Source organism: Merops nubicus, unplaced genomic scaffold, assembly GCF_000691845.1.
Source record: "Merops nubicus isolate BGI_N331 unplaced genomic scaffold, ASM69184v1 scaffold22587, whole genome shotgun sequence".
Lineage (NCBI taxonomy): Eukaryota > Metazoa > Chordata > Aves > Coraciiformes > Meropidae > Merops > Merops nubicus.
Window position 1 is genome coordinate 1 of NW_008622579.1, and position 23559 is coordinate 23559.

At 40.3% G+C, this 23559-nt stretch overlaps 1 protein-coding gene across 1 annotated transcript in view; it reads left to right on the forward strand.

Annotated features, from left to right (window-relative positions):
- Positions 1-2845: 2845 nt before the first annotated feature.
- SFMBT1 (Scm-like with four mbt domains 1) overlaps positions 2846-23559 on the forward strand; it is a gene marked incomplete at its 5' end in the record, with an annotated part of 22294 nt that continues 1580 nt past the window's right edge. The window contains 16 exons of the mRNA XM_008944858.1: positions 2846-3131; positions 3427-3515; positions 4425-4671; positions 6181-6278; positions 7375-7476; positions 8542-8692; positions 10551-10633; positions 12774-12900; positions 13589-13702; positions 15074-15116; positions 16393-16457; positions 17907-18046; positions 19901-20010; positions 21732-21907; positions 22636-22814; positions 23006-23251. Coding sequence (XP_008943106.1) covers positions 2846-3131; positions 3427-3515; positions 4425-4671; positions 6181-6278; positions 7375-7476; positions 8542-8692; positions 10551-10633; positions 12774-12900; positions 13589-13702; positions 15074-15116; positions 16393-16457; positions 17907-18046; positions 19901-20010; positions 21732-21907; positions 22636-22814; positions 23006-23251 — 2256 coding nt within the window. The remainder of the gene's footprint in view (positions 3132-3426; positions 3516-4424; positions 4672-6180; positions 6279-7374; positions 7477-8541; positions 8693-10550; positions 10634-12773; positions 12901-13588; positions 13703-15073; positions 15117-16392; positions 16458-17906; positions 18047-19900; positions 20011-21731; positions 21908-22635; positions 22815-23005; positions 23252-23559) is intronic.

Here is a 23559-nt window from a genome sequence, read left to right on the forward strand (position 1 = left end):
CTGATCCCTGGGGAGCACCACTAGTTATAGGTCTCCAGATCTTGCTGTTAATGGAAATTCAGCTGTGCAAGGTCACGCTCAGGATTTCTGCTGTCCATTAAAAGGCAATGGCTTGGAAAACTTAGAGGAAGAGAACCTCAGTGCCTCCCAGTGGATAGTGACAGCCTGTCTATGTGACAAAGCCATAAAAAATGTTAGCATGATTCCAGGATACATTAGGTGGGAGGTTTTCAGTGGAGAGCATACAGGCACTGATGTCACTCTGCTAGCAACTGAGGTCCCTCCAGCTGGAAATCCATGCACTGCTAGTTGTTTGCCTTGAAGAATGATACATTTCTATAATCTGCCATCAGGAAAGATAAGAGAGAGCTACTTTTGCACTCTTGAAAGAACTGAATGGAAAAAACTAAGCTGAAGAATAATATTGGCACAAGAGTAAACAGACACATATAAATTAATGAGTATAAATACGGTTTAGATGGAAGCATAAGGTTTCTGCTTGGTTTTTTTTTAATACTGGAGTAGTGAGACCATGACCAGCCTCACATTATGAGTGGAGGGTAAGAAATACCTAACCCACAGGTAGGAGAGTACGTGAACAGAAGCATAAGAAGGTGTAATCCGTGATTACACAGCCGGTGTTAGCAAAGAACTTGACTTGCTGATGGGAGAGAGGACTTTTTAGTATTTGTTTGCTTATATTAATTCTGAAAGTTTTGCTCTTACTGTGACCAAGATGCATGGGAAAGTGTAAGCTACGTCCTCAAATTTAACAGTGTTTTAATGTTTAATTTGTTTGCATTTTAAAAATTAAACAATATTGAACTGCAAGTGACTGTTTTGCCTACAATCTAGCAGGAAAATGTTTACTAAAAACCTGGAATAGCATTGGATGACAATGTTGTCATTCCCTCCCCCCCCCAAATCTAAATACACTTTCTCTAGGGCTGTTGAATGTTCTTTTTTAATTCTTTTCTGCAATTTGCATATGTGTGTAAACATGCATTAAAAATAAGTTTGTGTTCAGCATCATCTGAACACGTGCACTTGCTGTGCATTCTTGCACGCTCTTAATACTTTCTGTCCATCCCTTCTCGTGCTCTCCTCCTGAGCTGAACGGGACTGCCAGGTCTGACCATGGCAAGGCATGAAGTGGGGGACGGGGGGATCCTGCTCCCTGGGGAGGAGGGTCTGGGGGCCGGAGCTGCCCAAGCAGGGCCGCCACTGCCTGCCCGTGCCCACCTCCACTCGCCACTTGTGCAGCAAGGAGCTGCCGCTCTCGGAGCTTCCACAGCACCTCCTGCTAGTCAGTCTGCCCCGTGAGCCAGCCTCAAGAAAAAAGTTTTGGGCTTTAAACGGCTTAGTGGTGTCGTCTTGCCCAGCTGCCAGGAGAGGGTGCTAACTTCTTGGTCTGTGCTCCATCCACCGGGGAACAGCAGTGGCGGTGTTAGAATGCACCTGACCTCAGGGGAAGCTCCGTCTGTTGCTTTGGTTTCCTTGAATGCAGCTCTCTCCACCATCGGGGTTTGCTGAAAGTGCGGGCATAGAGAGCTGCACAGGTTCCTCCCATTTGTGTCGAGCTCATGGCTTTTCTCTTGGGAATCAGAATATGAAGTCTTTAGTTCTATCTCTTCAGCAAGACAGCTTGTCTTTTTGAAGTGATGACCTCTGCAATACCACTTCAACGTGCCTGCAAGTGTTGGGGCCTGCTGAATTTGGTTTTAAGAAGGGATTTCTCTAAGTGGAAGGTATTAACCTAAAGGATGTGAACAGTTAACAGACGCATATGCTTTTCTTTCTTATGTGCTTCTCCTCATTTTATTTTTAGCAAACCAGCGTGTGCTGGCTGATGAGACCATAATAGCTGTGGCAGTTACTGAACCATCAGCACAGAACTGGTACTAAGTAACCCAGAAAATATCTACTGCATCTGCATCATACTGAAAGCATCTCTTGCAGTTGCCTCCGAGAGGAAATGGAACTTGGGATCCCTTAAGAAAGAATACAACAGTTACATTCAGCTGAGAACATAGGATCAACATGTTAGATGTTTAATCAACACTGAGGCCATAGAATTAAGCATAGATCAGAAGCATACTGTAGGGAGAGCAGAATAAGGTTCTTGCTTGCTTTCAGGAGTGCTTGAGCAAGGGGAAGTTAGGGACATGAGAAACTTGATGCTTTGCCTCTTTAAGTTGACGTTTCTGAGTAGGGCACAGTCAGATATTTCACCTGCACACCCCCCATTCACACAGAGCACACACCATGTTTGGTGCTTTGTTGTTGTCAGAGCCTGAGTTCACTGAAGAACACACACTGTTTGTTTCATGCAATTTATGTAACAATGCCACGTACAGAATTTTCTAGGTTCTTGGATAGTGACATTAAAAATCCTTATTCTGCAGTTTGTGCAGATTCACAGCTTCTTAAATGAGCGTGGTGGAAGAGCTGGAGATACCGTTCTCTAACGCACATGTATGTACTTTCATCAGACTCATTGGCCAGAGAGGTGGAAGGATATAGCTTAACACAAAAAAAACAAAGTTATGCTGCTGAGTTTGATCTTTAGTTTTGCCTAGCTTGAAAACCCATCTGTGAGTTGGGAAGCCTGTCAGTAACGAGTAAGGTATTGTCCAGGACAGGAAGATTAATTGCAAGGTATTGATTTAAAGTTGGAAGGATACTCTGAAATGCCAAGGAGATTTCATTAATGATGTTTCTGTGTGCATTCCAGTTTGTGTCATATAATGTGATGAAGTTGTTTCTCTGAAGAGACTGGATGGCATTTGGCTTGAGGTTTTTTTGCTAATGAGCATGTCTGAATCGTTCTCTTGTTGTTCCACAGAGTTTCTGGGAGGTGCTTGAGTGTGATGATCTTCTTCCTCTTCAGGTGGATACGAGTTTGCAGAACGGTTTTGCCCCTGGTATGAAGCTAGAAGTTGCTGTCAAGTCTGACCAAAACACCTATTGGGTAGCCACCATCATTACTACCTGTGGGCAGCTGCTCCTGTTGCGCTACGATGGTTACGGGGAAGACCGCAAGGCCGACTTCTGGTGTGATATCATGACAGCTGATTTGCACCCCATCGGCTGGTGTGAGCAGAACAAGAAGATTCTCAAAGTGCCTGAAGGTAATGGCTTGTATGCGGAAGCAGAGTACGTACAAAAGTATGCTTGATTTCAGAACTGGACACAGTTTTACAAAGGCTTGTGGTTATCTTAATCATCACCAACCAAATTCTACTGCTTTGTCATTTACTCTGAAGATTTTGTTGTTGTTCTGTTTCTTCTTTTGAGGTGTTACTGGTGAGTGTGTGGCAGATCCTTGCAAATTAGGCAGCACAAGAGTGTGGTAATGTCTTGTGTCTGAATAATCTCTAACTGGCAAGAAGAATCACAGTCTTGTCTTCTTCACTTTTCATTTAGGTATCAAGGACAAGATACCTGACCAGGAGGAGTTCCTTCAGCAGGTGCTGAAGGGAGCCTGCAGTGCTCCTGCTAACCTGCTGGAGGGGGTAAGTCCTGTAATGTGCTACATCTTCATTTTTGTCTTGATTTTCCCCTTTGTCATTAAGGGAGCCACTATTCAGATGGCCAGTTCAATTCTTTTTTTAAATTTAGGGAGCATTGTAGTATGCTGCTGACCTTAAAGTTCCACTCTCTAGGGGTTCCTATTTGCAGTATTTAATTTTGATAGCATTGTCATGAAACATACTTGTCACTGCAGCTTTGGACTGTTCATTAATCCTGTCAAAAGAAGGACCTTTTTCAAACTCCCTCAGGTTTCAGTCTTCCTCCTGTTCTGCTCTTCCTTCATGCAGCTCTGAATACTCCTTTATTTATTTAGCTTTCATGTTGTCCCCTTTCTCAATTGACACCCTTCACTCCCCCCTGCCCCTTCATGATTGTTTCACTTAAGTCTTGCATCTTTGCTAGTGAAGAACCAAATTTTTATCCCATCCTCTGCACTTAGAGGATGCAATGTTTGCACCTCATGCCGGTGTCTGGTTGCAAAATACAGAACAGAATTTTCTTTGAAAATACCATTTATACCTTCTTTAAAACAAACATTTTTACCTTTTTATGTGTTCTGTTTAGTCACCTCTGTATGCTAGATGACTCAGTTTTAGAAAGAGATGATTCATGTTTCCTTTGAACTTGAATGTATAAGTGGTAATGCTTCTGAAACTGATGAGGAGGACTTAAGTGAAATGTGTGACTATCTGCAGGCAGTGCAGAAGCTCTGAGGCAAGAACCAGCAGTTCTAAACATTGTCATTTTTCTTGTCTTGTGGTAGTAAGGAAACTATATTTCTTTACTTCTCTGTTCATACTCTATTGATGCAAAAAGAAAGTGTATAAAGAAGTGGAAATACTGGATTTATTTTGTTCTGTTGTACAGAATAATTTGTGATCTTTTTGTAGCTTCACAGGGGGAAGAATCCATTGGATCTCATTGCACCAGGCTCCCGACTAGAACTGCAAAATATCCAGGATTCCCTGGAAGCCTGGATAGTCAATGTTGTAGAAAATGTTGGTGGGAGACTTAAATTGCGGTATGAAGGGCTGGAGGATTCAAACAAATTTGACCAATGGCTGTTCTACTTGGACCCTTTCCTTCATCAAGTGGGATGGGCAGCTCAACATGGATATAGCCTGCAACCACCTTTAGGTATGTCAAAACTTCTATCTTTCATATGGTGATCAGAGGCTAGAGAATGCTGCTGCTGCTGTAGTGCTCTAATCTGCCTTTTGGATGCATCTGGTGCTCGCATAATCAGTGTGTCACAAAAATTGTACCTAATAAAATGTAAGTGAAAACACCACTAAATAGTCCTAGAAGACTCTTCACTCACTCATTCAAAAGTTGCTAAATGGTTTTGCTTGTCACAGCTTACCACCTGTTCGTGGAAAGGGAGGAACTGAGGAAGGGATTGACTTTGGAGTTATTTTTGGTAGGTTTGAATCATGGGGGAGAAAAGTCATCTGGATTTGAAGTACTGCTCAACAGCAGCTTTTTCAGGTGTGACTCCCAAGTCCACTGGGCTAATTACAGCACTGTCTATGGAGGTATTATATGGCTATTAAGATGTCCTTAAAAATAGGTGCCTCTGAAATAAGTGCATGGAATCAGAGGCAGAGGGTGGGATGGAAGCCCATGTCTTCCAGGCATGTGCGTGTCAGGGTGGGTCATCAAAGAAGAGGGGCATAAAATGGCTGAAACACAACTGGATCGCTTGTGAGCTCAGCAGCCAAGTAATGTGTTTCCTGATGAGGAGACACTTAGGATAAAACATTGAGCATTTACCACAAAGCCTTTCTGCAAAGGCAGGTGTACATCTAAGGACATTCTGTGCTATCAGTTGGGGAAGTTCAGGTTGTTTAGAACAGTGTTTTGTTGTGGGGTTGTTTGGTTTTTGGGGTTTTTTTTAATGTTTTCTCCTTCTGGCAAGAAGAAATCATGCTGGGAAGACTAAACCTTTTCCTGTTGAAGTGACTGAGCATGCTGCCTTTGCTAATGCTTGACTAATTTTTGCTGAAATCAGGACTGTGAAGAGGGAGACACCGAATCGCTGACAGAAATTAGATGGGTGGATTCCACAGTGCTGTATTTTGAATGTCTAAAAAAATCAGTTAGCTACTGAGTTTGTTTGCTTTTTACGTCTATGTAAGAGCTTTGATACGCTCACAGGGATCCTTTGTGTGTGATGGCACTAGTACAGGTAGTTCCCCTTCTATCAGAGGTGTGTGTGGTCTGCAGCTACAAATGCTAAAAGAGTAACTTAAGTAGCTAGGGCAGACTTGGGGAACATATCATGAACATTTCTGCTTGCTTAAGCGTGAAACAAGCTAGCATGATCCAGCTGGGAATTTGTTTTCTGATCATAGGTTTCTCCAGAAGTTGTGGAAACTGTGGTCTCAGTTTTCTCAGGAAAGCTAGGACTGGGCAGCATATGGGTGATACGGTGCTGCTTGACTTCAGTCCTTTTTTATAACAGATCCAAATGCAAAGAAAAAAGTAAGGTTTTAAGAAGGAAGGTATTTGCACTAATTCTGCACAGATAGGAATTTAGAAGTTGGAGGAGCACTAATCAAACTTTTTGGCTTTATTGCTATGTGTTCTGAAGGAAAAGAAGAAGGAAGATGACTTTGTTCACTGTTCCCTCTCTTTTTACTCAAGCCATTAGGTCCTTGAAGAGTGAAGCAGATTGGCAAGAGATCCTGAAGAAAGTGAAAGAAGAGGAAGAAGAGTCATCAGTTCCTACAGATCTCTTTAAGGTAAGGACACAATATGCATAGTTTAATGCTGTGAATGATATCTTGTAAATACTATATTCTTAAGAAATTATTCAAGGAAGTCAGTCGCTGTTACTTAAAATTCTTGCCCTGTTTTGTTTGTGGGTTTTGTTTTTTGGTTTTTTTTTTCATTATTATTATTATTTTTATTTTCTCCCTCTAGTTTAAAAAAAATAAAAATAATTGTACCAGTTTTGTTGTTAGACAACACACTCACCACAAGTATGTGAGCCATTAGTTGTCATACTGGGAAAAATCCCTGCTTCTTATCCTTTATAATGGCATCTGTGGTTGTTCACCAGCTGGTCTTGAGGATTACTGTCTGACTAGAGTGCAGGGTTACTACAGTCTCTAATTGTGTGAGTACATTGAGAAGTTTAGCTTGTGTAACATCTAGTTTGTAGTTGGATGTAGTTATCCGTGACGTATAAGGTGCCCCGTTATATCCTGAGTGTCAGTAAATGTTACTAGTGAGTCTAAATTTAAATATATATGTATTGAAATATAAAAAAATAAAATCTTGACATGTTTTCAGAACTAGGAATGTAAATTTAGTCCTTCAAATCCTTCATTTTTCTCAGCTTTGTTTGGACCCATAAACAGAATAGAAGAGGAGGTGCTATTGATCTTGAATGTGTTGAGTCATATACAGAGCAGAATATATATAATTCTGGATCAGGGGCCCTGTTTTGCAGATTTTTTTGTTGGGCTGAAAATGGAGAGACTTCTATAGTTCTCTGTTAGTGTAGCTCATGATGAGTGCTAAAGGTTAGGGTGGGAAAAAAAACACATTTCTATTGACTCAGCAGCCCACCATGTTTTATGAAACCTTGCTTCTGTGCAGAGGGTGTCAGAAGAGGAAATCTTGGGGACTCAATTCCCTGAAACTCACAGAAAGCTGTGGGCCTCAGAGGGCATAGTTGGCCTTCTCAGTATGGAGAGGTTGCTGGTACTTAAGTGCTAGTTTCTCAGAATGAGCTAATAAAAACTCAAGCTTTCCTCTTCAGTTGAATTATGTGAGGTGCGTCGTTGTTTGGTGGAGAGGGGCAGGTAATCACACTGTTACATTCTTTTTCAGGACAAACCTGTGATCGGAGTGCATTCGTTCTCTGAAGGCATGAAGTTAGAAGCTGTGGACCCAGTGGCTCCTTTTGTAATCTCTCCTGCTACAGTTCTCAAGGTACCAACATTATTTGACTTTTCCTGCTAAGATTCAATTCTGTTGCTACTTCTGTGCTTAAATGCTTAGGAAATTCTCATTAACTGATTATCTTAAGATATTGAACTAGTTTTTGAATTATTACGTGCCTCCCTTAGGGGACAGGCAGCCATGGAAAAGAATCTTAACCCTCTTCCAACGGTGAAGCCATGGCATTTGAATGAAGGTCAAAAGTTCCATAAAGATGCAAGCTCAAAAGATAAAATGGCTAAACTGTGCAACCCAGATTTTTAAAATTAGATCTAATCCCTCATAATCTCAATATCCAGTTGAAGATAGATTTGGGGGTCTTGTTTTTGTGAAAGTGATGTCATTACTATGTACAGGCTCTGATGTTGAGGTGGCCTGATTTTCAAACAAGGGCCTGCACATAAGTTTAAATGTTGAAATGAAAACTCCCCAACATAATTAAGTTTTGAACAACTTCTATCTTCCTGCGTTAGTTAGCAGGTGAAAGATTTTGAAGAGACCTGCTTTTATACAGTAAATCAGAATCTTACTGTGCAACATAGAACCAGGGTATATTTAAATTTTTGATGGTGTGTATTTCCCAGGAATTGCTACTTTATCTTTAGGACAGATGATTTCTCCAGATAGTATATTACATTTTGGAGGTCTCTCTCTTTTAAACTCTAACATACAATTTTCTTTAAGTAAGATGCCTGTTTATTACTGAAAGGTGCATTCAGTTCCAAGAAGAGAAAAATTGTTTACTTGTCTCAGTATTTTCTTGTCCTGCCCATAGTTCCTTCAGCAGCATAGTGGTGACAGCCCATCCTGTCAGTCTTCTTCAAAGTAGCAGTTTGTTATTACAGAATGGTAGTAAGACCACAAACACTAATTTATCTGCATTTTTGATAGGAAAATTTCATATAGCACTCGATGTTTTTTTTAACAATATTTAAAGGTAAAGGATTTTCCTTGTGCAATGTTGCCTTTTAGTAAAGTCATCAAAATGGGGGAGGGAGCAATAGATCAGAATCTGCTACTTATAAGACCACATGGTTCTCTTTTGGCTAACTACAGGTATACAATGAAAAATATTTCATGATAGAAATTGATGACTTGAGACCAGACCGTACAACCAGCCAGTCTTACATTTGTCATGTCAACAGTGCTGGACTTTTCCCCGTGCAGTGGAGTCTGAAGAACGGCTTGCATCTCAGTCCCCCAGCAGGTATGGTTCTGCAAGCTTGTTGTGCTTGCTCCTCTTGGGAGGAGGCAGACTGCCAATTCCCAGACCACTAGCTTTAGGACAACATTTTTGCAAAAGAATTGCGTGTAGCAGCACAAGCAAAGGACAGGAAAGATCAAATTCTGAGAATCAGGAGCTTTAACTTGGTGAAACGGAAGCTTCCTGGGTACACACCTGGTCGTGAGAAGATGACAGTGGCCGGGGATGCTGGTCATGCATAAAAACCTGAACACTTCAACGGATGGAGTATGTGTTCCAGGGCTGAAGGCAACGCTGATTTCAGCATTAATTAACGTGATATCAGAAGCCTGTGGTTTTTGCATCGGCTTTTTGCTCCTGGTCACACTGGAACATTGTTATCCAACATTTTATAATATTTTTAGACTGTCTTATCACTTAGAAATTAATGAAGTGGCTTTTTTCCAGTGACCTACCAGGCAAGGTAGCAGATTGCTGAAATGTTGCTTCAGGACATGAGGGAATAGGGGAGTGATCCTCCGCTACTGAAATATTTATTCATTTTCTCAAAATGGAGATGGCAATGGTGTAAAACCAGGGACTCAGTACTCTTAGCCACCACCACAGAATTTGGAATGGTTTGTTTTATCTGCCTGTGACAGCAGAGGAGCAAAGACTCTTCGGTCTTTGTCTATTGCCTTTCTTTGGGTAAGGTACAAAAAGTGGCTTTGCTTCACCCAACATTATCTGGAATTTTGCATGTGAAAGACAAAATCTCACTTTACTACAGATGTGACTGAAGCTGATGAAGATTTTAAGCTTCTCTTCTCACAGTCCTCCTGGAAATGGTGGCCATTCTGATTTGTGCAAGGTCCCAAGACCCCTGCTGGCACTGATAAAGCTAGAAAAAGCAATAGGTGCTTCTGTGTGGTTAGGCCCTCTCTGAAGGGTAGTTGAATGTCATAAATTTCAGATTGTCTTATTAATACTGTATTCTTAAGACTAGGGTTACAATTTTGTTTGATTTCTTAAACCCTTGTCACAAGCATGCCTTGTAAGAGGAGTGTTTCCAAGGTACTACTGGAATTCTTTATAGTATATATAACAGTATACTGCCAGCCTCAAACTACCATGGCAGGACACTTCAGCACCCAGTTCCCTTCAGTTATTTGCTTTTTATTAGATCACAAGGAAGCAAAATATTTCCTTCAAGGAGAATTTAATTTGTCTTTTCCTTGGAAAGCTACTGTGTCTCCTGATGGATTCCCAGTTAAGACTTTTGCCTTCAAATATGTGTGCAGATTTACAGCTGTTAGCAAACTTGACAGGCCTCTTAGGAGATCTAACTGCTCTCTTTAACCACTTAGTATTTGACGTGGCTTTGAGAGAATATGTTGATATTATGCACATTTGAGTGCTCTGGTTTTTTTAAGAAATGACGTTTCAGAGCTAGTGTGACATCAGTGAAGTAATCTTGAAGAAACTTCCCCTGAACGTCATCTGTACCCTGTGAAAAGGGTGCAAACACTTCTCCAAGTTTCAAATGCTGCCCTTGCCTGCTTAGCAGATGTAGTTAATTCATGCCTCAGGTTGGTCTCTGGAGTCACATTCAGTCTGATGCCATTTCAAGTCAAAAATGGGAATTCAGGGTGGGGCAGTACCCAAAGCCTCTCTGCAAGGAAAATGAAGAGAATATCTCAAATCTATGAGAACCCTGTTGTGGGCTGACCTTAGAATGCTTAGTGAAATTCTAGTCAAACCCTAGTCAGGTGACAAGAGCCTTCAGTGACCCAGACAGATTTCAGTGATCTGTGTATCATGTCAGTTTGGAATTAGTCTCATGCTGTTAAACTAACCCATTTGCTTTTTTTTTTCCATCTAGGATATCCTGGGCAGGACTTTGATTGGGCAGACTACCTCAAACAATGTGGTGCTGAGGCAGCTCCCCAGAGCTGCTTCCCTTTGGTAAGATTGTCTTGCAGAAAATTCTCTCTTCTGTTAGGTGAATGTCACTCTTGATTCCAGGGAAAAGAACCTTTTGCATGCTTTTGACTTATGTTGCTTTTCAGAATAGAATAGAATAGAATAGAATAGAATAGAATAGAACAGAACAGGTTTCTGTTCTACTCTATTCTTCCCTATTGGGGAGGGACCTACAATGATCATCAAGTCCAACTGCTGGACCCCTGGGGCTGACTAAAAGTTAAAGCATGTTCTTAAGGGCATTGTCCAAATGACTCTTAAACACGGACAGGCTTGAGGCATCAACTGCCTCTCTTGAAAACCTGTTCCATTGTTTGGGCATCATCCTGGTAAAGAATTGTGTCCTGATGTCCCATCTAAACCATTCCTGATGCAGCTTTAAACCATTCCCACACGTCCTTTCACTGGATGCCAGGGAGAAGAGATCAGAATTTCACTTTTCATTTCCCTTCCTCAGGAAGCTGTAGGGAACGGTGAGGTCACCCCTCAACAGTGAGGTCATGCCCAGACAGGTGGTGGAGGCCCCATCCCTGAGGACATTCAAGATCAGGCTAGATGAAGTAAGCTTGAGTAGCTTGATCTAGTTTGAGATGTCCCTGCTTATTGCAGGGGGGTTGGACTAGATAACCTTTGGAGGTCCCTTCCAGCCCAGACAATCTATGATTCTATGATTCTCAACTTCCTTTACTCCAAACGACACAAGACCAGAGTCCTCAGTGACTCCTCACAGGACATTTCTCCTAGCCCCTTCCCCAGCTTTGTTGCCCTCTGGATGCATCTGAGTAACTTAACACCTTACCTGTGATAACTGTGAGAACAGGAGAGTTGAGAGAGTACAAACGGATGTGAACTGAAGTAGGTGCATGCCACTTCCCTAGATAAGGAAGTAGTGGACCAAATGCTTCACTTGTGATGAAGAAGATTGAAAATAAATGATTGTTTTGTGAAACTGAGATGTGTAAGAGTCTGTGGAATAGTCATAAAACAGCGTCAATCCTTGGCACTCCTGTAATTTTGGAAACAGGGCCTTTTAATAGACCTCATTTTAATTTATTTAGTGTAGTCTTTCAATTGTCCTTCCTTTCAGCTTGAAAAATTCATTCCATTGTATTAATCAATACCAAGTCATCTTAAATTAGTACCAAATAATTATTTTACATTAATCGGTCCCTGAAGTACCTGCTGGATTTTGGGCTTTTGTTGACTCAGTGGTGGTATTGCTGTCTCCCAAAGCACAAAACCTTGTCAAGCAGAAAAGGGTACTATTAACAACGGCCTTCCAATTCCATTACAATACTTGGACTTTAACAATGCCTAGGGGAGGAAATTAAAATGAATAATTATCACTTTTTGAGGAGGATGTTGCTGGCTATGAATTCTTGTTGCCCTTGTTCTGTCTTGTAAGCTGTGGCATCTTAGAACAGGTCATTGAATTTATTATCCCTTTTCTGAGAAGAGTTGATCACTGTAGACTGGTTCCAGAATTTGTAATGTATTGATCCTGTAATTTTGTTGCAGGGTGGCTCCGGGAGGGAAAGTCCGCTGTCTGGCTGTTACTTATCTTTAGTTCAGGAGCTTCGGAGCTGGATAAATACCCATTCTTATGTCTTAGAATTTTTTTTTTTTAAATGTGATGAATAAAGTAAAATTCTACCTGTCCAAAAAATGTAAAATGAAAAGAAAGCTTCCTTTGCTGTCTTCCAGAACTCATTTGAATGAGCCAGGAATATTATTTGCATATGTAAAGTGAATCTCCAAGCTAACATAATAGACTAGAAAGCCTGGTCAGACTATTTGTCAGACTTATCGCTTAGGTAGTGAGCAGCAGAGAATTCCTGGTTGCTAAGAATGCACTCAGTGCTTTCAGTGAGTCTCAGCATCCTTATTTTTGAGTACAAACGTGTTCTTTTCTAGGTGTCTACAGAGCCTTTTTTAACTTTAACACTTTGTAAGACATCTTACTTGTATTCAATATGCTTATTACCTGAAAACTTGTCTGACTGTGTATCTTTGTATGTTACTCAGACACTGAGGCTTTTCTGTGTTGCTCCTCTTTGTGGCTCTTCATACAATATATTGAGTATATAAATGATCTTTTACTGAAGTATGTTTTTTTGCCTAGTTAACTTCTGACCATGGATTTAAAGAGAATATGAAACTTGAGGCTGTGAACCCAGTTGATCCGGAAGAAGTTTGCATTGCCACAGTCACCAAGGTGAAAGATTCCTACCTCTGGCTTCAGCTGGAGGGTAAGCTTGATGTGGGAGAGGAGTGTAGCACCTGCATTGATTCTTCCACAGTACTATGCTCAAACCTGAAAAGTATCTGGAGCAAGCTCACTGTGTGCAGAATATGGGCAGCAAGTTGCCATTTCCTCAATGAAAACACAGCAAAAACTATTTGCATTGTCTGTTTCCCAGTTAGCCTTGGACAGCAGTGCTTATTTAAGCCAGACAAAACTGGCTTCTATGCATTGCAGTATGTCAGTGCTAGGCTAGTGCCCTGTGCAAAGTTCTGGTCCATGTCTTTTAGAAAGCAAGGGCCTTGTAATGTTTTTACTAATGACTGACTTGCATTCTGAGCAAGCTTTGACCAGACCTAAGAAGAAAACTTCTAGCAACATTCTTCATTAAGATAGACTAGGCCTATATCAGCTGTTCTCCATTATAATCCCATTTTGTGATTGGAAGTACATCAGCACGCACTTATAATGCACTGTGCATCGCTGCCAAACTGTGGATGGCAAATTCCCATCTCCAGCCTTTAGGAGGAAGCAAATGAGGTCAGGAAAGAACCTGGCCAGTAAAAGAGGATGAATAAACCCTTGATGTATTCCAGAAACACCATAAGTAAAAGCAGCTTCAGTAGGAAACATTAACCAAATGAGGTTTTTGTTTTTATGAATTGTTTCAATTTTTGCTTCTCTAAACTGAACAGGCTCCAAGAAGCCCGTCCCTGACTGTATAGTGAGCGTGGAATCAATGAATATATTTCCAGTGGGTTGGTGTGAGACGAATGGATATCAGCTCAAACCTCCTCGCAAAGCAATAGGTATCAACTCTGTTCTCTTTGCCGTGGTGGCTGGATTGCTAGAGATAGCAAGACCTTCAAGAGCAGGCTACAGCAGATTTAGTACTGGCATCACTGAATTTGGAAACAGTCAACATGTACAGAGAATCTGTGCCTTGTGCAACTGTTTCCCTGGCTGTTAGGTCCAGCTGGAATCTGTACAACTCCTCCAAAACACTCAGTGCTGGCCTGAGACCCTTGAGTGCTGGACAAGCGTGTGGAAACAATCCGTTAGTCACAATAAATAAATTGTATATGTGTGTGTATGCACACACCTGTGCTGTGCATATACTTTTGTCTGAGCTGTTCTTGCCGTGTGCCTGACCCTTGTACAAGTAGAATACCATAACAAAGTGGTGTATACATTTGGGAGTTGAAATAAAAGGGAATAGCTTTCTAAACGGGCCAGAGGGAAATGATCTCTTAATGACAAAAGAAAAGTAAATCCTACCTTATTTAGCTACACTAGTAAGTAGCATGATATAGTGTCTTTTCTCTACTGGTTAGTAAACTGTTTGTTCAAGCTTAATGGGAGTTGGAGAAACTAAAGAACTTCCTGAATGTTTATTAAGTAAGGCAATGAATGTAAGGTTGGAATGAGCTGTCATTTACTGCAAGTCAAAGCAAGAGAAACTTACCTGAGACATGTCTGTACTGCCAAAGACGGAGGAGGAAGCAAGGGGAACCTAATTAGAAAAAAATATGCTTTAAAAAAAATTCTAGAATTTAGGGGGGGACACAAAGCCTGAAATTGCTGACCAGGCACATGTTGCAGTACCTTGACTGAGTGTATTGCCTGATGGTGAACGGTAGAATTAGCAAGTGGACCTGTCACCTAGTTGAGTTTCTCGTTTGCAGCAGAGTTTTCCTCCATAACAACTGGCTTAAGTGATACGTTTCCAACCAAATAATTTCATTCCATTTCAAAGTTAAACAGTGTTGAAGTTACTGTGCCAGTAAAGTGGCAAGTTAAACCCACAAACCTGGTCTTTGGGTAGGTGTCGGCACCTTTGGGTGTTAAAAAGGAAATCATACCATTCCTTCCTGGCTGGGATGACAGGTAGTTAGATACGCAAGCAAGGTGCACAAAAGGTGAGATTTCCTAGAAGACTGGGGATATCTATGCATGATTGAATGAATTTTGAGTGACAGTTAAGTAAACCTTTTGGGTCACTTCCAATTACATGGGCCAGCATGCATCTAGTGCAGATGGGTCAGCTATCTAACACTGTGATGACTTTGAACATAGGTTGGTTTTGGCATATACCTTAGAGGAAATGAGTCTGCTATATATTGTACTATTTGTTTGTTTCCCATACTTCGCTGTTTACATTTTCTTCTTCTTCCTTTCAGTAAACAAGCAGAAAAAAATTGCAGTAGTTCAACCAGAGAAACAGTAAGTAACAGGGGTTTTGCTTTTTTTTTTTTTGGTTTGGTTTTTTTTTGTTTTCTTTTCCCTTTCTAATTGGTAAATCATGTTTTCTGTGGGGAGATTTAGTGTTACAGAAGTGCTGTACTGAGGACTGAGAGATTCCATCATCCATTTATCTTAATGCTGGTAGTTCCTGTTGATGTTGAAGACCACCTCTTGCACTGCTGTAGCAGGAGATAGCAAGCATCCCATTTGTTTTTTAACAATGCTAGTGCAACTCAGCTGAATTATTGAATAGGTCAAGTTGTTGAAGTTCTAGGTCCGAAGTTGTTGACCTTTCATTTTTAAAAAATTTCATTATCTGTAAGTATTGAAGTGCATTTAAGAAAAGCTAGCCTGATCTTAAGACTGTGTTTCTAAGTTTGTGCTTAAGCCTTTTTTTGTAGTGGTGATTAGTAGGGAAAATTACTGAATTCCCTTTCAGTTGTATTCCCTCCTCAAGTAAAACAATTTCTGTAATGTAAGAATGATTAGAAATTTAGCTGCCTTAACATATAACTGTGATTTCACACAGCTGATCACAGGATTTGCTTTTAGTGCAAGTGCTGTCATTTAGCATGTGAACTTCTAATTGTTCCTTACCAGATTAGGTTTGGCCCTAACTGGCCAAAAATGAGAGTTCTGCTAATATCTACAATTTGTCTGTAACAAATAGACAATGTCTATACTCTGTCATGTATTTGAAACTCCTTCATATGAGCCCACTCAAAAATGCTCTGTAGAATGCCCAACAGTTGGTTTTATTGACTCTTACAGCTTTACAAACACCAGATCTGCTAGTAGTCCTGCCAATGTTTTCATTGCTCATAAAATAGTGAGCAGGCTGTTCTTCCATGTTTTGTAATTGAGATTCTTACCAGAGTACTTGAGTCATTTCATTTCTGTTTTGTTTTAAATCCATCTTTTTCAATAGGCATAAGGTAAGACTGTACAGTGCCTTGTACCATGAAATGGCAACTGAAGGTAAAAGGAAGCCGAAAACATGAACTATTGTCAGTAGCTTTGTGCGGGCTGTGTTTGTCAGCATGGTAGCCCATATACTTGAAGCAAGTTAGGATTGCTGCTAGTGGTAGCAGTACAGTAGTCCTTTCCAAACTGAATTTGATAAGTCTTTGCATATTGTGAAACAGGGGAGGTATAAAAAGCAGATTAATGAGGGTGGACCTGGAAAAAAAGAGTGTGTTTTAGTGACTATCCGTACCATCTGTCTCTTTTCCCAACCTCCTCCTTTTCATTTCAGGATTTTGTCTTCAAGGACAGTTCATGATGGACTAAAGAACCAGGAACTGAACTCTACTGACTCAGGTATTGATCAGAGAGGGCAGGCTAACAAAGACAAAATCCTCATTGTTCAGCTGCTCAGTGCTCTTCTGTTGGGAGACAGAGAGAAGGAAAGGGTTTGAAGATTTTCATCCCTTCATGATTCACTGAGCTTCAAAAAAGAATGAAACAAACAAAACCATCCAATTACTTGTCCTGCAATTGACGTGTGCGTTAAGCCTGGAAATTCGATTATTACACCAGAACATCCCCCCAGCAGAGGATATGTGAAGCCAAATATGTACTGTGACCTATGCAGATGACTTTTTTTATTGTCACCTGTTATGTTTAATAATAATGGGAGAAGCATAACAGGCAAAGTGCATCTGTGCCCTTGACTTGTTAATGATTCTAGCTTGGGGAAGCAGGTTTGTCTGTTTTTTATGGTAACTTCATCATCATGATAAACAAAAGCAATTCAAACAGTAAACTGCTTTGTGTGCCAGATGGTGAAATCAAAAAATTTCCTAAACTGTTGCAAGAATGAATCTGATGAATAAGTACATCTGCTGGTGAAACAGTCATACAGATCTATCTGTTTGGCAACAAAATGCCACTTCTGCTGTTTTTTGTACAGTGAAATGCACATCTGAAGCAGCACCAAATGCAAGCTTTATAGGAATGATCTGTGCCTGCTTAGCATTTTAATTTGGTTTTAATAGAGTCATAATGTAAATTTGACTTCATTTATTTATCTGCCAGTTACCAACTACTGAATTTAAGATCTTCAGGTGATAGCATTGCTCAATAAAGAAAAACTGCAACACTGCTAGGATAAAACCACTTTGCATTTATACATAAGTATCTTGCAATGCACAACTTTAATTTTGAGCAGCACTGAACCATTTAATAGGTTTAGAAAACTTGGTGTCACTTCATCAAAGGTCACTTCATCAGTTGTTGCATTTTTTGGTTGCTCACTGGGGGAGAGGAGTCTAAAAATGTGAAGCAATGTGATATAGTAATTTAAGATAAACTGGAGGATAACTTTGCCAGCTTCTCTGGTTGAAGAATTTTGGAGTGGAGGTAATGACTTGACTGGAAAATTCGTCCATAAGTGGTGTGTAGGAAGTGGTTCTGCTACCAAAAAGTTGTGACTGTTTTCTTCTTTCCTGTTCTCACTGGTGTAATACCATGAAGCATCAGAGTACTGGGGAAGAAATTTTTTTTTTTTTTCTGAGAAATGACCAGCTGTATTTCCTGTAGCTTGACAATTTGCAAGCATGCCTGTGAAGTATGAAAAATATTTTGGCAACATTGAATAACTAATGCTGTCATAGCAAAAGTGACACTGAAACTACCCTAAATTCATGTCATTCAAGACTTTTTCCCCTCTTTTTTTAGAGCAGACAAAATATTGCATATTGCAAGAAGTTGTTCTTCGCTGGAGAGGTTGTAGTGTGTGATTTAAATGTTTGCTTTCTCCTTTCTTAGTGGTAATTAATGGAAAGTACTGCTGCCCAAAGATCTACTTCAACCACCGGTGCTTCTCAGGGCCTTACCTGAACAAAGGCAGGATTGCAGAGCTTCCTCAGTCCGTGGGACCTGGCAACTGTGTTCTCGTTCTCAAAGAGGTGAGGGGCCTGTGCATAATGGACCTGCATATAGCAGTGTGCCATAAATGCTAGAGCGTCTCTAATTACAGATAGATAATTAATAAATTTAGGCTGGTAATGAGTAAACACAATTTTTTTGTATAAAATCAAGTATAAGTCATGGACTGTTTCCTGAATGGCTGGAAAGAGTAAAAGCCTCTCGTTTATCTGAGTTACACTCAGTCTTCTAATGCTAAACTTTATTCTAGGTTAGAACAGAGTAACCTGTAATTACCACAATCAAATGAGTTGGTATCTTTTTATAGCTGTAATAAATGCTTCCATTTTAATTAATGGTGTTTAGCTTCAGATTAATCCCATGATTCCTTTACAGTTTGCACTGTTGATGTTAAAACAGGGGAAATACAGATATTCTTAGTAGAAATGTCAAACTATTTTTGGTAATTGGAAAATTTAAAGAATTCTGTTTTATAAGTTGGATATGTTCAAAGATAGGTGGAGTAGTGGTTTTGTTTTCTAACCTGACTGAGGGAGGAAGAGGCCATTCTTGAATGCCAAAGATTCTCTGCTTCAGAAGGTGTTTCACAGCAAATTTGCAGATATTTCAATGCTATAGTAGTTCTTCTGAAATCTCAAAAAAGGTCATGGGGTGGTTATTATCTGGCCTGAGAGGCTGAAAGTTTCTCACGGTGTAACTGTATTTGCACATTTGAGCTTGAGTGAAGGGATCACTTTAAATGCAGGAAGTAGCTCAGTGTCTCTGGAATTCCACTTTCCTGCTACATATCCATATCAACACTTCCTGGCATATGTGCTATAAAACAGAAGTCCAGTGGAAAAGAGTCAAGCCGATTATCGAAAAAGTTCCATTTTTGCATACAGAAAAGTACCCCATCCTTTCTGCAAGTTTCAGTGATCTGATATAAGCACTCTAGAAGAGCAAGTTTGAAGTTTCTGTGACAGCTTCATGTAATCTTGGAGGTTTAACCTGCTTCACTACCTGAAAGCAAAAAGTATCTGCAAATCCTGTTGGGTGTACAGTTGCGAAGTGTTGGTAAAAGTTCAACCAATGTGCTTAGTTGCGTTCATTTCAATTATGACTTGCTCAGTGTATGAATCCTAGAGTGAGTTTGATACTCGCATAATATTTGATACTCCTTTTTTGAACCATGGAATTCTGAACTGCTGCATTAATAGGAATGAAGCTGCAAGTTGGTTATGTCAGGGTTCTGATGCACCTAGTTCAGGAATGCTTTGGAATAAGCACATACTTAAAATAAGAAATACAATCTGAATGCACGTTTTGTACTATCGTGCACTAACTTCAGGTTATTCTCAACTTTGAGTTATTTTATGGCATGAGAGAAATTATCTTTTTATTACAGTACAAGCCTTATCACGGTTCATAAACGCAAAACAGAGGAAAGCTTAAGATTTTACAGTATGATTTTGGAGCAAGTAGTGGGTTGGCAAGCAGCAAAATCATGCAGCATTTTTAGGCACGTCTCCACATACCAAGGAACCTCTAAGATAATCACTTAGATTTACCCAAGGTTATGCAAGTTTTGTAGTATTCAGCCCCAGGGTTTAATTTAGTGATGTGTAATTCAAGGGCAATGACTTGGAAATCACTAGATAGACTCGTGACTCTGCAGACAAATTGTGAAAGTTTGGCAAAGCCCAAAGTGTCAAAGATTCTGTTTTCATTTTGGCAGTATCTGGAGGTATCTGTAATCCTGCTGTGAATGAGTGCTTTGATGCTAGATAATTTGGATGAATAGAAGTGATTTCCTATTCTACCCTGGCACTTCAAACCAGATTTGTTTTATAAATAACTGAAACGCATTTTCTCCTTTCCCTCCCTCACTGTAGGTTCTCACTTTATTGATCAATGCAGCTTACAAACCTAGCCGTGTCCTGCGAGAACTGCAGTTGGATGAAGAGGCTGCATGGCATGGGCATGGAGAGACCCTAAAAGCCAAGTAAAGTCTTGTCCCATTCCCCACTGACTTGATCCCAATGGGAATATTCTCTGCAGTCTGTGCTTTAACTTCTCACATTTCAGAGAAGGAAAAAATTGCTTTTCGCATATCAAGACGCTGACAGCAATTAAGCTTTCATAGCTTTATAAATAATTTCTTTATGAATGTCTGGTGAAGTGCATCTGATTTTAATGCTCCTTAATGTGCCAAGTGTGCTCTGCTACTGGCATATAAGCAGCTAGGGGTCAGGTAAGAATGGTGTGGTATTGGTGCAGAGTAACATATTCACTGACAGACCTGCAGGTGAACTTTAAGATAATTTAATTTACTTGAAGATAATTGTCAGTATTTTAAAGCAGAAGCACAGACTGCTTAGGGAGTTCTCGAACTTTCATGGCATTTCCACAAAAAAGACTCAGTGGAAGAAGATTTCTTTGAAATTAAGCTATAGCAGTGCTCTGAAATGGCCTGGCACAGAAGTTGTTCTACAACAGCCTACTCGAAAGCACTGCCTACATTTACTGCTGAGCTTTTTGGGTCAGAGCTTCTTTGCAAGGTTGTTTTGCAGCTAGGAAAAAATACATTGCTCATATTTGCATATATTTGATTAATCCAGATATTCCTTTATAGTCTGGTGATGGTCTTGTAATTAGGTCACCATATTTGCATACTAGAGATGGATTTTCCCAGTGTGCCATAGCACACTTTCCTGCATAGTTTTGAACATGTCAGTAATTTTTTTGTTGGATGGGTTTCATGTGTAAGAAGACACCTTTCCATGTATGGAAGGATTGCCCCAGATTTGAAAGGCAAGAAGATGGAGCTGAACAGAGGAAAATAACATTTTGTTTGGTTGCTGTGTGATTCTTTTTGTCACAGTAGTGACACCAGGGGTATCTGGACTGTGCTGACATAGCTCTTTTTTTCAGTGCATTGACTAGATTCTTGCAGGCCTGAGACATCCCTAATAGATATCAGCATGTGCCAGCAGCTGTGCTGGGAGAACAAAGCAGAAATGATGAATGATTCTGGCAGATCTTCACAGTATGGCTCTGTCAGTGTCATGGCAAGGCTGCTGAACAAGAAGAAATCTTTTCTTCGTTTAAATCAAACAGGAGCAATATGTAGAGTCATGGCAAGTGACTGTCCTGATGAATTGTTCAGCAGTTAGATGAAAGCTGATTGGAAATGTGACACTACTTCATTTGTTTGCCCTAGTATGTGCACAGAATGGCTCACTAGAAGCTGTCTGTTGTTATCCTTATTAGCTGAATTGGTGCACTCCATGTCGGTTTTAGGGACCAGCTGTCTGCATCGCAGTGGATACTTCTGCAGTCCCATAAAAACAAAGAACAAACCATCTGTGAACAAAGAAAACATCTAAACTCTGGGTTAGTCCTCTCAGATGGTATTTTATAGTTTTTGGCAGGGCAGCTTTGCTGTTTGGTGCTGCAGGCCTCTCTCTGCTGCTGGCTTTTTTTTTTTTCCTTTGCTTGAGGATCTCTCATAAGAGAAAGAACTAGCTGTTTCTTGGACTTGCCAGTCCATAAAGTTCCTCATTGCTCAGATTTTCCTTCAGTTTGATCCCAAAGCAATATTCTTGTACACCTCTCAATGAAGTACTTTTATCCTGATGCTTAGAGGATTCCTGAATTATCATTATATATTTTATTTTATTATTATTATTTATTGTCATTATAATATTATATTTTCAATGCTAGGTACAAAGGGAAGAGCTACCGTGCAACTGTGGAAGTTGTGAGGACAGCAGATCGAGTGGCAGATTTCTGTAGAAAAACATGCATCAAGTTGGAATGTTGTCCAAACCTCTTCGGCCCTCAGATGGTGCTGGATAAGTGTTCAGAGAACTGCTCTGTCCTGACAAAGACTAAATACAGTGAGTAGGTCCCTGATCTCAAACTGAGGTGGGGCTTGGGGTGTTACATTCTAGTTTCTCTTGGCTTTGGCTTCAGAAGGAATACAAACTACATTGCTTACAGAAGGAGCAGCTCAAACACTAGATACATAGGCCTACAAATAGGGGAGGAAAAATTAATTCTTTATTAAGAGGTAGAACCATGGCTTAACTTCACGTGCCTAAGGCTTTGTCTTCTTAAGACAACTTTGGGACAAGAACTGTCTTTGCTATTGTAATTTAAGTGGCATTGTAATTGCTTTTACCAGTTTGTTATGGAACAAAATAGAACATCTTCAAGCTCTTTTCTTAGACTTTCCTGTTTTAGTTTTTTTTTAACTAACTTTAACCATTTGACACTGTGAGACTAAACAGTGTATTGAGGCCGTTGTTAAAAACTACAGAGGATCACAAAAAGCACCATTAAATTGGACCAAGTTTATGGCATCTTATTTTTGTATAAAATCTGATCCTTTGGGTCTTCTCAGAGATAGAGGAAGTAAATCTTTATAGGGCAAATAAAATTGATCAGTAGCTCTTCCTCCTCTTCAAAATGAGGAGGAAAATATAGACTATCTCATTTTTTAACTTTTGCAGAAAAAAGGGTTTTCTCCCCTTTTATTAATTTTCCACTCCTGATGCTCAACAAACATAACTAGTGACATTGAAGGTGCATTTCAACATGGTGCTCCTTTCTTCTGTCCTGGTAGCACACTATTACGGAAAGCGGAGAAACAAGCGGATAGGTAGGCCACCAGGTGGTCACAGTAACCTGGAAGTAGCCATGAAGAAACCAAATAAAAGGCGGAAGAGGCGAAAGCATTTTTTTGTTCATAAGAAAAAACGTTCTGCTACTTCAGTGGATAACACTCCAGCTGGATCTCCCCAGGTATGAGACTGCCCACAACTTTAATCGATGTAGTCTGTGAACTTTGACCAGCTTCATTTGAAACAACAGTTAGTTCCTTGTCACCTCAGGTCACAGCTGACAAATGGGTGGCAATTGTAGCTTTTGTCCTTAGCTTCCCCTTTTTTTATTTTTTTTTATTTCATCACTTTTGTTTTTTCCTACCTCTTCAGGGCAGTGGGGCAGAAGAGGAGGATGACCAGGATGAGGTAGATGAAGAATCTCTGACTGAGGATAGTACCTCAGAGCACCAGGACGAATTGCTTGAGGAATCTGAGGTATCAGAGAAGAAGTCACTGTCATCCTCTCCTACACAGAGTGAACTGTCTCATTCCCTGGCCCAGGACCGAGACAAGCGGAAGAGGAAGCTCAGAACCTTTTCCTTTTCTGATGACGAAAATAAACCTCCTTCGCCAAAGGTAACTTCGAATGCGGATTTCTGCGCTAGCTTGCCTACTGTTGGGCTAGCACAACTATCTTGGGAGTATTAACCACCACGTGTGTTCTCATAAAATACTGTTACTCCATAAGGGGCATTGCTGGAGACAGTACAGAATAATTAAAGATCGTGATCTTCATTACGTTTGTGTTCCAGGACTGTAATAAAGACTAAACAGAAGGCTGCAGACAGGGTGGGGAGCTTTCCATTTCCTACCTGTTAGCACTCCTCTTGGTTCAACTGGAGCAGTAAGGTGGTGTTGACCAAAAGCTGGTTTAGGTTCCTGCT